General features: G+C 40.1%; 1 protein-coding gene and 1 pseudogene across 4 annotated transcripts in view; both read right to left on the bottom strand.

Annotated features, from left to right (window-relative positions):
* Nucleotides 1-11,654, bottom strand: part of AEBP2 (AE binding protein 2) — a 66,669-nt gene extending 55,015 nt beyond the window's left edge. For 3 of the 4 annotated variants that reach the window (XR_008390937.1, XM_037136573.2, XM_037136572.2), the window contains exon 1: nucleotides 10,797-11,652. Coding sequence is in view for 3 of the 4 variants with exons in the window: in XM_037136573.2 (XP_036992468.1) it covers nucleotides 10,797-11,458 (662 nt within the window). In the remaining variant the exon portion in view is untranslated. Of the gene's footprint in view, nucleotides 1-10,464; nucleotides 10,564-10,796 lie in introns of all 4 variants that reach the window. The other variant, XM_053661726.1, reaches the window with a different exon arrangement.
* On the bottom strand, nucleotides 445-7,824 carry LOC119042808 (60S acidic ribosomal protein P1-like; annotated as a pseudogene).
* Nucleotides 11,655-13,670: the final 2,016 nt, after the last annotated feature.

Below are 13,670 nucleotides of genomic sequence, written 5' to 3'. Positions count from 1 at the left end.
AATTTTAAAAAGTAAAATGGATTTTTCTAATCAAGAAAGACCACTTTATCACCACAATTATTTCTGTAATAAAGACCTAAGATCTTCCCCCAAGACCCAGCAGCATTCACTAAATTGGCCAAAGGGGACTTTATGCAACAGTGATGAAAGCGGGCCTGTGGAAAACAAGTAGGTTGCATTCTTCCGCCACCACTATGCACTGTGTACATTATTTTAAATTTGTTTCTCATCTCTAGTCTATTGCCCTTTAAGATAACTCCACCCACATTTTTCATTCAGCTTAACAGATCGGCAAGCAATTATCTTCAAAAAGACTGTAATACTAGAAACATTTTACTTCAATACAATTACACTATATACAAGGAATGACCTTTTACCTTCTTAAAAAGATTTGCAGAAAAAATGCCTATATGCAAAAATGGCATGTTAAAAAAAAGTGTGCTATGAAAAGCAACTCTCCTAATTTTTTAATAGAGTTTAGCTTTTCATTGAATGTGTTACCAAACATGTTTAACCAAAAAGACTGAAGCTCATGTCATCATCAGACTCCTCGGATTCTTCTTTCTTTGCTTCCACTGTCTTCTCCTCAGCTGGGGCAACTGTGGTGGAGGGGCGGGGTCTCCTGCTGGTGCAGGACTCGCTGCTGGGGCAGGTCCTCCAGCCTCTTCGCTGAAGAGGAGGCTCCCAGTGTTGACATTGGCCAGGGCCTTTGCAAACAAGCCTGGCTGGAAAGATTCAACGTTTACACCAGCTGCTTTAATGAGGGCACTGATCTTATCCTCCCTCACCATCACCTCACCATAGTGCAGGATAAGGGCTGAGGAGATGCAGGTGAGCTGCAGGCAACTCTAAGGGAGGCCAAGGTGTGGGCGAGTGCTGGGCCAGCGCTGCCAGGAGTGGTGCACTTGCTGAGCGAAGTAAGGGCCTCACCCCAACCCACCCTTAGCTTCCTGGGAAGCAGGGAGGACCTTAGTGGCAGCTGGGGGGGAGGGGCACAACTCCCATTTTATATGGAAGCAAAAAACATATTCACTGTTTTTTTAAAGTTAGTGTTAAATTATAAAAATATTTCCAACAAAAACAACTACAGGAGCTCTGGCTAGTGTAGCTCAGTTGACTGGAGCATCCTCCTGTAAACCCAAAGGTCATGGTCAATTCCTAATCAAGGCACATGCCTAGGTTTCAGGTTCAATCCCAGCAACCAATTGATGTTTCTCTGATCAACGTCTCTCTCTTGCATCAATGTTTGTTCCTCCCCCCCTCTCTCTCCTTCCCCCTCCCCGCCTCCCCTCCCTTCTCTCTCTCTAAAATCAGTAAGCATGTCCTTGGGTGAAGGTGAAAAAAATTTTTTAATGACTGCAGCAGGCTCAGCACCTTAAGACTTGTTCAAACGACTGCCAACATGAATTGAAAGCACCAAAAAGTCTACTGCTGATTCATTCACTCTCAGTACCTTAACAGATATTTACAGAAAGCAATGGCAAAAATTTTTCTAATTTAGAAACAAACTAGCAAATGTACTTACTGAGATATACTAATACCCTTCTATGTGTTTTCTTGAATTAGAAACACTTCATCTTTCTAGAATCTCAAAATATAAATGAAAAGAAAAAAGCAAGTCAGGGACTTCAAAAAGTGTTCCAAAAGTAAAATGTCAATAAAGACTTTTTATTCCCCTTAAGACTAAATAACTACAACACTTAAAAATGAACGTCTGTAGTTCTGTCTTAAGAGGGGTCTAGGCTATAATCTATGTGTGTATAAATACTGGAAATAAAAATAGGTCATATACATAAATAATTTGCAAAAGAGAAAGGTTAAAAATTTAAATAGCTACTTATTTATATGATTTTAATGACCTTCCCCAGTTAAGGTTGTTAAAACAGTCACAAAGGCAGTCCAGCAGCTGAGACCACACAATCAGAGCCAGAACGGCACACACTCAAGGAGCTGTGTAACTCGAGCAAGTCACAGTCTCGGTGTGCTTCCTCACCTCACTGCTTGTTGGTGAGGATGCAATGAACGGCACTTCTTGAAATCCTGTCAATAAGCTCCTGAATCTGAGTCTTAAGCAAAGTAGATAGTAGTTTTCTCCTAAAATAATATGCAAATTCTTTGTTGGGGAAGCCTGCTTTTTAAAATTATTCAAATAATCACAACTTTTTTCAAATGTTTCCACATACGTTTTAAAAAATTAGGGGAACACATAAAGCAAAGAATGGTTTTCCTTGTTTCATGCAGCCATGCTAATGGCAGTGAGAAAGAATACGTATGTATCAAGTACATCGACATTCAGCTGAAGTCAACCAACTACGGAGTTAGTGAATTAACATAGGCAGTGTAATAGATGAGTGTAAGCAGTATGCACTGGAAGTATAAATAGAACCTGATTTTAATCTTTAAAGTGTTATAGCCCAGAGAAGACCATCAATATAAATTAGATTCCAGTGATTTCTGAACTCAAGTATCTTTGAAACTCTGAATATGCCAAAGCTAAATGTGCAATATTCTGGGTTTGTCTAAAGCATAGCTCCAAATTCTACTGTTTAGTCAAAACCCCTCATTTTTAAGAAAAAGAATCTGAAGTTCAGAGATATGAAATGATCTGCCAAATTTCCTGCAGGCAGGATCTAGTAGAACCAGTACTACAATATTGATTACTTATTCCCACTATTCTTTTCACAAGTCTATGCATGAGAAATAGGAGGGTGACTCTGAATTAAATACAGCCCTAGGCCCTTTCACTCCATCTCACTTATTCATAACACTAAGATATTTCTCCTATTTTACAGTAACATTTCTGAGAAATTAAAATAACCCAAGTCTTCCCTGGGCCGGGCGGCTCAGTTAGCTGGAGCACCATCTTGTACACCAAAAAGGTTGTGGTTCCATCCCCCTGCCAGCTGCATGTGGGCAGGCAAGCAATCAGTATTTCCTTCTCTACTCCTCCTGCCTCTCTCTCTAAAATCAATAAAAACTTACCTTTGGGTGAGTATTTAAAAATAAAAAATAAACAGCCCAAGTCTTTCTGACTTAAGGTTCAGGTTCTTTCATTACCCAATGTTTCTTTAGTTATTTCAGTAATAGATGGGTCTGGAAAAAAAGGGTACCATATTGGTACCATTAAATCCCCAAGAAAAAAAATTTTTACTCAGAAACAGTCTGAGTGAAATATTTACTCAGAGATAGTCTGAGGATTTGTCTTAGAGACAGCTTAGGAAATTAGCTTTTCTTTCCTTTGACTCAGTTTCCTAAAACTTTCCTATGACTAAAAGTCATAGCTTCCCCGCCCCGCACCCCCACTCCCCCCCCCCCTGCCAAGTTCTTCCCTAGCTCAAGTCTCTTCATTTAACACCTGCACTGTTCCTCTAACCTCTTAATCGGTCTCCCAGCTCAACCTTCCTTCTCTACTTTTGCCACATATAATTAACTTTCCTGTTTCACAAGTTTCATCATCCACCCGAAATATATTTAAGAATACCTAAAATAAATGTCAAGCATTGTGCCACGTACTGCAGACAGAGCGATGATCAAAACAGACACAGTTCTGATTCTCAGGGAGCATACATTATAGCAGGATGGAAAGACTGAAATAATTATTCAAATTGTAATAAGGACAAAGAAGAACTTAAAGAGTGCTAGCAATTTATCTAATAAAGAATCAGGAATAGTTTGCCTGAAAAAACATGACTATGAGCAACAAAAGACAGAAACAGCAGAGAGGCAAAAGAATCTAATCCACAAACCTACACTGAGCACTGAGAAACACATGCACCTGTGTTGGTGTGAAAGGTCCCCCTTTGGCCATTAATTCTTTATTTCACAGTTCCAACACACATTCTCTGATCTAGGCAGAAAAGTCTCCAGAGTATACTATGCTCTTTCCTTCATGTTTCATTTAGGCTTTCTAGAAATTTCTCTTTGTCACTCTCTTAACCATAAAATCCACTTCCGCACTCCCACCAAAACTTTAGTCATTCATTACAATACTCTCCCATTTTAATTTTAAAGTACTGTGTCACAAATTTACAAATAAACTAGTAAATAACAGAATCCTATTTTTTAGTCTTCTTTTTAAAAACTTAGTATCTGGAGAGGTACCATCACATTTCTTTCTTATCACTGAACAGGGAACAATGGTAACCATGATTTTTAAACATAAAATACAAATCTGATTTCCTATCCATGCCCTAAATTGTCCACTTAGTTCTAAGGTCAATACAACTATTATTTTCACAAATGCAAACTACTAGTCCTAAAAACAAACTTAACAGGTATAGTTAAATAACTGCAAATCCATCACCATTACTAGAAAACATACCTCACAGATACTTGGCTTTTTACTAATAGATCAGCAGCTTCGCTTACATATTAAAAACTATTAAAAATAAAAGATATTACAAGGCCTTTTAGATCAACTACAGAACATATACACAGGGGGAGCAAAAGTACATTTACAATTGTTCCTATGGAAAATAATACAATAACAAATAGTACAAGAATGAACTGTTTCACATACAACTGTAACCCTACTCTTGCTCCGCCCTGTATATGTTTAGAACAATTGATTAACACAGATTTTCTTGGGTGAAGTATTTGGATCAAGCACACCCTTTTGCAAGTTTCTGTGGCACGCACTCACAGATACTTGCCACTCGTTTAACAGTGGGTATGCTACTTTTTGGCATTTCAGACCTTATACTGCTTCACAACAGCAGCAGATCATTACTACCTATTACCAGTTCATTTGTGCAGCCTGTCTCTCCCACCCAGGAGGTCAGATGATTTGTTTTATTTACTGCTGTAAACCCAGCTTCTAGAACAGTACCTGGCACAAAATGGAGGTTCTATGTACATCTGTGAAATAAATACCTACCACATAGTAAATGCGTAATCAATTATGTGTGAAATACTCTACATGTAACCCCCACAACAATCTTACAGGAAAGGAACTATTACTGCCCCCCTTTTGCAGATGAGAAACTTGAAATAGCAGTTAAGACATTAAATAACTTAAGTAACTGTCCCATGGTCACCCAGATTAAGTAAATTTGAAATCCAAGCATTCTGACTTATATCTCACTCTTAACTACTACTCTCCCTGTACTTTCTCCAACTTCAAATTTTCCACATAACTTCAATAAAACATGAAGCACTTTTATACAGTAAAACAGTAAGTGCTTCTAACAATGGCTTTTATAAAACCCTCTGGCAACTATCTGGTTCAGATTTCCATATTGTTTTAAAATATGGTTTTTATGGAAACTTTTCTCTTTGGAGTTGTCCAATCTTTTTGACATCTATTATGCTCCTCTGTATATCCTCTAAATAGGTAGTTCTTAGACCAACTCTTGAAAATCTGATAAAAGTTGCTGACATCTTCTCAGAGAAATACCTGTATTTAATTTTGTATACAACCTCACATGCAAAGCTCTCCTTAAACTCCTCAATACCAGATAGAATAAATGATCCAATCAAGGGCACCAATTGCTGGCCCTAATTTAGTTTCCTTTATAGAAATTATATTCTTGGTATTTCAATATATATCCAGTAATTGAGTATTCACCCTATCCAAGGGACTATGTTAAATACTGCAAAGTTCTAAACAAGCTAACAGTCTGTGCTCTCAAAAAATGTACTGTTCTACAAGCAAAAGGATAACGCAAGCATTCAAATAACATGATTCTTCACGGCAGTTCACAGGAGTAGTACAGAGAAATTCATATGGACCATAGAATTGTAAAAGCTAACCCTGTTTTGCAGCCGAGGAGCTAAGGCTCAAAGATAATTACTTAAAATTATAATAAAGTCAAGACTAAATCTGAACTGTGCCCTCTGTCTCCAGATTACAGGCTCTTTATATTAATATTCTACATCCCTCCAGCTATAGAATGGAACCATAAAAGGAACAGAAAAATAGAGAATACAAATTAAAAAGAAGAAAAAATTAAAGCCAAGTTTTAAAAGCCAGAAAAGGATTCATTGTGGCATTTTGACTGGTTTTGAAAGGCTGTCTCAGTCATCAAAAATCTGAAGCAATTAGCCCTGGCTGGTGTGGCTCAGCGGGTTGGGCGTCGTCCTGCAAACTAAAAGGTCACCAGTTCTACTCCCAGTTATGTCACGTGCCAGGGTTACCAGCCAGGTCCCCAGCTGGGGGCTCAGGAGAGGCAACCCTATTGGTGTTTTTCTCTCTTGCTCCCTCCTTTCCCCTCTTTCTAAAAGTAGGTACAACCTTTAAAATCTTCTTGAAGCAATTATTGTATATCAGAGCATTAATGAAAAAAATGAGAAAAAATCTGCTCAATGAAAATGTATGCAGGTCTATTTAGATTGTAAAAAGGCACTTGGACTTCTTCATTGCCCGCGCTCTCTCTCTCTCTCTCTCAGGTTATTTGCTCCGCTGGGAAACCAGCTATGTCCTGAGGCCACACAAATAGCCCTTAGGAGATACTGACTTGGTTAGTTACCTGAGACCTCCTGCCAAAAGCAAGGGTTCCTAGACCCAATCAATCCTTCAAATGGCTGCGGTGCTGGCCAACATTTTCACCGCAACCTCATGAGACTGTAGGCCAGAGCCACCAAGCTAGGCCTCTCCATTCTTGACTCTCAGAAACTACATGTTATAACAAATGTTCGGCCCTGGCTGGTGTGGCTCAGTGGACTGAGCAATGGCCTGCAAACCAAGTGGTTGCCGGTTCGATTCCCAGTCTGGGCACATGCCTGGGTTGCAGCAGGCCAGGTCCCCAGTGTGAGGTACACAAGAGGCAAGCACACACTGATGTTTCTCTCCCTCTTTTTCCCTCCCTTCCCCTCTCTCTAAAAATAAATAAAGTCTTTTTAAAAAGCACATATCTTTGTTCTTTTAATTTGCTGAATTTTAGCAATCATGTTATACAATAATAAAACAACAGGCAAGGGGTGAAATCTCTAACTTTGCTTACATTAGATCAGTGAAGTTTTGTGCCAGGAGCTATGGCAAAACCTACACCTCAGCATTAAGTCTCACAGCAGTATGCAAGATGGATTAAGAGGGAATCATTTTGTCTTCCTGTCTCCCACAATGTCCATTAAAGAGTCCTGCACATACATAGTAAATACACACAGGATTCCCTAATTGACCCAACAAAGTAGCTACTTTCAATGTTCCCTAAAGTAAAACAACCCTTTAGAATCTCTCTCAATATATATTCAGTCCTAAAATCTGTTTGTTTCTTTACTGTTGCCATATCTTCCTTAACTAAGCATTACAATGTTTCATTACAATTATAATTATCATGAAAACTGAGACCTATTAGAAGCCTTTCCCTAAACTTGATCAAAAGGGTAGCTAAAAAGAAGAATGCTAGAGACTATAAAGAGCTGACTGCTTCAGAGATGAAAGGGGTAAATAGTAAGAAGTTTTATTGAGTAAAGTATTACTTTACATAAAAGTATTTTATTGCCTCAAACATACAGATCCTTAATAAATCTTGACAATAATCTCAACATGCAGCCTTCCAGAATTAATCTGATTTAAAAGTTTAGCCACTATACTAGAGAAAGATCTTCCCCATCTAGGGAAATTGGGCAATGTAGGTCTATTTTCCCACTGTCAAAGCAATCTTACTTATACCTCCAAGTTTGCAACCCAAAAGGATGAAATTCCAAATTTTGATTCACAGAACTGTAAGGGCCTGTGGCCTTTGCTGAGCATTTAAAATACATACTATACACCCTTCCCTATCACTCCATCCTTACATGCACTTTTCACTTGACAAGTAGACTTACCCAGAAAGGCTGATAAAAGTGGCTGAAAGAGGTCTTAGCTTTTTCTAAATAAGTCATGGCTTATATACTAGTAGGGGGCCGCTGGGTACAAAATATAAAAAAGAGACAACCACAAAATAGAGGTTGTTATTAGGGACTCGCATAGGTAAAAACCAAAGAGTTTTTTTTTCAGGTAATGATTCAATACCTAGAACTAATTTGTAATCTAAAAAATTTTTAAAGCATTTTAAATTCTAAAATCGTAGCCTCTGTAACTAACTTAAAGGGTGCTAAAACTCTTAAGCTTAGAGTCAAAGTGAAACTAGTTTTTAGTGTTCCTATACCACTAAATATCCTCTCCCCAAGAAAATTCAATTATCTGTATAACCAAAGCAAGAGTAAATTACCTATCAATTTGAAGGTTTTTTAAATTCACTAAAATAAACACATTAATACACTTGTTTTGAATAACTCTCTCCTGAGGTTATTCAAATGATTCGATGATTCTTTTGAATCATTGTTTTTTGTACCAAGTGTAATTTGATCATTTTATAAATTAGTCAAGTTTTCACCATACAACACTTCAATACATGATCATAAAGTGACACACCTTGGATCACCGGCTTTAAGATCTAAGACTTCATGTTTAATTCTCCCTTAAAAAGAAGCTCTATGGTTGAAAAATACTTAAGGTATTTCAACAAATTGAAAAATATGTTAAACTCAAAGATGCAATCTAATTTCAAAGTGACAGAAAAAAACTGTACAGGCATCCTAAAGAAACCGAGTACGATAAAATCGTTGTGATAGGATTGCCTCAAGTTTTTTAAAAGCACTTTAAAACCACAATATCCTTTCATCAGTTACAAAAATAAAGACTTCCTACCATAAAAAGCAATCCATAAAATCCACATGGATTGGTATAATCTGCAGAGCAGTTGGTAAGAATTATGAATCCTTTCCAAATTTAAAATTAAAAAAAGAAATCTCCAAGGGCAGCAAGGGGCATTACGGGACATTACAGATTTAAGATTATCAAGACCACAACCAGTTTCTCTAGAATGTGAGGCTTTTCATACAAATGATAAATCAATTACTCTGAAATGGTAAAATGACTACAGTATTTTGTAGTCTCTAATGCTTAAGCATTAAGGAAATCCAAGTATGCTTAGTTATCAAGTTTTAACCTTATTTGGACTTGTCGCACAAATATCATACTCCTCACTCTGAATAATGATGCAAAAATTAGATACTCAAGTAAATATCTAATAAATATGAAATGAAGCCAAAACTCCACTTCCTAAAATATTACTTGCCCAATAATTTATTGTCTCCTAAAAGAAAGCAGGGGACAGACACTAACTGAAACAATAAAAACGGACTCATAGCGTGTTACTAAAGGTGAATTATTCTAACTCTTGTGAAGTGGAAATATCAGGAGGCAAGAACCTTTGTTCAGCTCCGCCACTACCATTCTATACTTACTGTTTTAGGGAGACACTCAACTTGCTTCTTCATCTGTTAAATGGAAAATATCAATAATACCTATCTTGCACTACAGCTGAGAATGAAATGACTGGAACACTTAAATTGTGACGTGCTAAACACTTGTAAATGTGTGTGTGTACACTAAGAAAACTGTGGAAACTGTATCAACTTTCAAATATCTACCAGTACCAATGGAGGATATAATAAAATGATAAATAACACATGCTTCATTGCACAGTTCACATCAATTTTTAATTTTCTTAAAGGCATTCTCCTTCCTGCCATGCCTACGTAATTCAGTACATTTTTTTCTAAGGTCCGTACAGTCCATTTTACCACATCCCAGATGTTTGAACTAGACATTTAAGTGTCAGATTCTAGTACTGTACCTCCCAAATATTTAGGCGCTGCATTCCATATAACTACGTTCAATTTAAACCAAAGTGTTCATTTTCATCAGTTAACAACAAAAATTCCTAGCACTTCAGAATACTTAAAACTTTAAAATCCAAGTCACTATCAATTGTTGAAAATTCTACTGCTCGTCAAAACATTTATTAACAAAATAAATGCTACTATATTTTAACAGTATAATATGCATTAAGTAGTTTTTTAAAGTACATTAAAAACCAGTTAAAGTATGAAGTTTTCCAGAGATCAATAACAACTGAAACATACTACTGCAAAATTTTAATGTCCCAAAAAATGAGACGCATTTGTCAACCTCCACGAACTTCAGAAAAATGCTAATTCCTTCAGAGATCTCTCCAATACATGTCTTTAAATACTATCATCTCAAATCATACCTCTCACATCGAAGCATTACTACACAGATATTAAACCACATACTACGCTGTACCTTCAAGACTGTATTTTGTTCCGATTCCAACTCTACTTCATTCCGCAAAGTTATTTTAAAAGCCATCAATTCATTTTTCTTTTCTACAATGATTTGTTCGTTTTAAACTTTCTCTCAGATATGAACACAAAACAAACAAAAGTTATTTAAATCATTTCGGAGACCTTACTAACGAGCACACATGAGTTATTCTGGAAACACTGACTAATTATAAAAGAACAGCCTTTCCTAAGTAGAGAAGAGTGATAGTTGGGGGGTGGTCTCCTCCCTGAACGGGGAAGTTCTGTTAAATCCAAGCGAGACCAGCCATGTTGGAAAACACTTGTCAATTCTAGTTCTGACAAGTGTTCGCGAACACGGTGGAAGCTAACCTTGTGTACTGAGGTGTGTACATCAAGGGCCTCTTCAGCTCCGACAGAGGATCTGGGCCTACTGTGGGGGTTGTTTCCGAGTTAGAGCTGTCCTTAGGTCTGTACGGACTGCAGAGCCAAGGGGAAAGAGGGCGCGGAAAGGGGAGTTGGGGGGAAAATGGTTTGAGAGTTTGAAGCCGCTATCCGCAGCCAGAGGGGCGGGGCGGCTGGGAGAGATTTCCGAGTTGAGAGCCTGGGGGAGGGGCCGAGAATTGGGGAGCAGGGGGATCTCAGCAAAAAAAGTCCCCTTGGCCCGGGAGTGCAAGAGAAGGGAAACGCTTCAGGGGACCTACCTGTCCTCCGAGTCCATGCGGCTGAGGGGTTCCCCATCCGACGACATCTCCAAGCTGCCTCGCCGGCCCCCGGAGGTCGCACTGCTTCCACCACCCCCGGTCCCGTAGCCCTCGTCGCCGCCGCTGGAGACGACGCTGCTGCTACTGCTGCCGCCCCCGCCGCCGCCCTGGCTGCCCCGCGGTCCCTTGGGTTCCTCCAGGCCCTCCTTGCCGTCCCCATCCCCGCTGCTACTGCTGGCGGCACCGGGGCTCAGCGAGCGAGTCTCATCGCTGCTGCTCCCGCCGCTGCTGCCCACCAGGCTCTCAGCGCTACTCTCCTCCTCGCCACCACCGCTGCTGCTGCTCTCGTCCTCCTCATCCTCCTCCTCGTCTTCATCCTCATCCTCCCCAGCCTGGCTGGCGCTCTCGGGGCTTGGCTCCGACATCGTCTCTGCCTCGCCGCCCCCCACTCCGCCGCCGCCTCCGCCGCCCCCACCGCCGTTCAGTAGCAGCGCCGCCACAGCCTCGGCCTCCGCCTCCTCTTCCTCTTCCTCCTCTTCCTCCTCCTCCTCGTCCGGGGGCTCAGCCCTGCCACGAGCCACTGAGCCAGGGCTGCCGGGGGGCAGAGGGCTCAGGCGGGAGAGCTCCTCCAGGTCGGCCATGTCGGTGATAGCGGCGGCCATGGCGGCGCCTGCTCCTCCTCCTCCTCCCGGCCGCCGCCACCGCCTCCCTCTCTCGACTCTGGCTCCCTCGCCCCCTCCCAAACGCCCAAAACTCCGCCAACGCCGCTGCAGAGCAAGAGGAGGGCCCGGGAGCTGCGTCAGCCTGCACACGCGCTACGGAGCCCGCGCGGGGACAGCACTCACGCGGAGACAGCTGCGCGCCTGCGCGGAGACGCGAAGTGGCATCTCGCCGCGGATTCCGCGCCGAGCCCCTACCACGGTCCCGGCAGGGCCTCCGCCCCGCCCCGCCCCGCCCCGCCCCTCCCTTCCCCTCCCGCAGAGTACTCAGAGTTTCCTTCGGCCCTTCCCACGCTTTCCCCGGCCTCTCAGCGGGCGCAACACGCAGAACCAAAACCTGAGTGCCAGCCGGGGATTTTAACAGCCCTCCGAGTTCTCACGAGAAAGTCATTCATTCCGGGGGTGTTTGGGGAGTGTCCCCAGTGGACAGGCACTGAGCCAGAAATCGAACAAGTCGCTGGTCTTCTGAGAGCTTACAATCTACGAGGAGAGGCCATTAAAATGAGTAACAATAAGTAACACAATGCAAGGTACTAAATCCTTATGCACCACACTGAGCCACAGGTTTTACTCTAACCTGCCTTTGACTCCCTCAGAAAATAGTTAAATCACAGTCTCGGAGCAAGCACATCTTTAATGTTCTATGTCTTCAAACTTTTTGGCTCATGAGTCCTTTAAAGTAATTTTGGACATCCTTATACAGTTTAAAGTGACATCTCCATTTTTTTCCAGCTCGTTATAAATATTTTATAACTCACACCTTTTAACATGTGGGCAATGAATTCTAAATACCATAGAGATTTATTAACCACTAATACCTACTTTTTCAACTACAATCGTTTATACTTGGTCAATTTTCATCCTTTATCTTCTGGAACTAAACTTTTGTATTCACGCCCCCTCCAGAGTTTATCCTAATAATATATTTTATCTTTGAACTGTTTAATTGATTATCTTATATTTCCTTTTAGTAAACAAAAGCGAGGTGTATGTATATAAATTGAAATTTAAGGGTAGTTTTTCAACTACCTGTGATCATAAAACTGTCTTATTTTTTCAGATGATAAATATATCATAAATATTCGGAAGTAAATATTAAACATAAAAATAAAATTTTGTTGGAGATGCATGTTACAGAGATGGAATTATGTGAATTGTTTGCAACCAGTTTATTTTATTAGTGGGTGAGTATTTCCAGAATGAAAATGGGTTCATCATCAATTCTATTAAAAGTTTTCAATTCCACGGACAGACATAAGTATGGAGAAAATCTTGTCGATGAAAACAAGTAAATGAGAATGGAGTTTTGCTATAGTAATGCCATTCTTTGAACTCCTTCCAAATTATATGCCAAAAAAAATCACATAAAGAGCTAACAAAGAAAAAATACTTTTAAGGACAACTCTCACTAGGTTCTCTTTCAACTTTGTTGAAATAAAAACTGAAAACCACCAGACTTAATAAGAGGATGTGTCAACCTATTCTCTTTCTCCAATCAATTGCTTCTTCTTTGTCCTGTTAGTTTTGCATCAACCCTCTCCCCACCAGGTAATATACTTTTTTAGTAAGATTTGGGCTGGGGGAGAATTACACCATTCTTTTTTAAAATAGGGGAGGGAGGGAGAGTTGGGAATCAGGGAAGCTTACACTCTGACCTCGGGGCATATTTTCAGGCAGATCTAATTTAGGGATGGCTACCTAAGGGAAGTGAGGTTCAGAGAACTGATTGCTTTAAAACAGATTATCCTCACTTACATACAAACGTCTTGCAAAGTCGTCAAATAGCTTGACTACCCCAGTAGTGAGTTTGCTGCCTTAGGCCTCGGCTCAGCTATTGTATGTTGCATGGGTTGCTTCAAGGGAAAGCAAAATAAATAAATAAATGAGTAAACAAGAGTATGAGGCATTATGGTTTATAGATACCTTCAGACATGTACAATGCAAAATACTAACCTCAAACATTTTAACCTTAAAGCCACTCTTTGAGATAGACAAGGAATATATTATCATCCTGTATTGTAATTTAAGAACTATCAGAGCAATGATTTTCAACCTTTTTCATCTAATGACACATAAACTAATTAATAAAATTCTGTGGCACACTAAAAAATATGTCATTTTTTGCTAATGTGACAGAAAAAAAGTAGGTATAATT

This window comes from Artibeus jamaicensis, unplaced genomic scaffold, assembly GCF_021234435.1.
Source record: "Artibeus jamaicensis isolate MK-2021 breed Jamaican fruit bat unplaced genomic scaffold, CSHL_Jam_final contig_233, whole genome shotgun sequence".
Classification (NCBI taxonomy): Eukaryota; Metazoa; Chordata; class Mammalia; order Chiroptera; family Phyllostomidae; genus Artibeus; species Artibeus jamaicensis.
The sequence above is the reverse complement of the archived record's forward strand: the minus strand, read 5'-3'. Positions and strand labels throughout refer to the sequence as shown.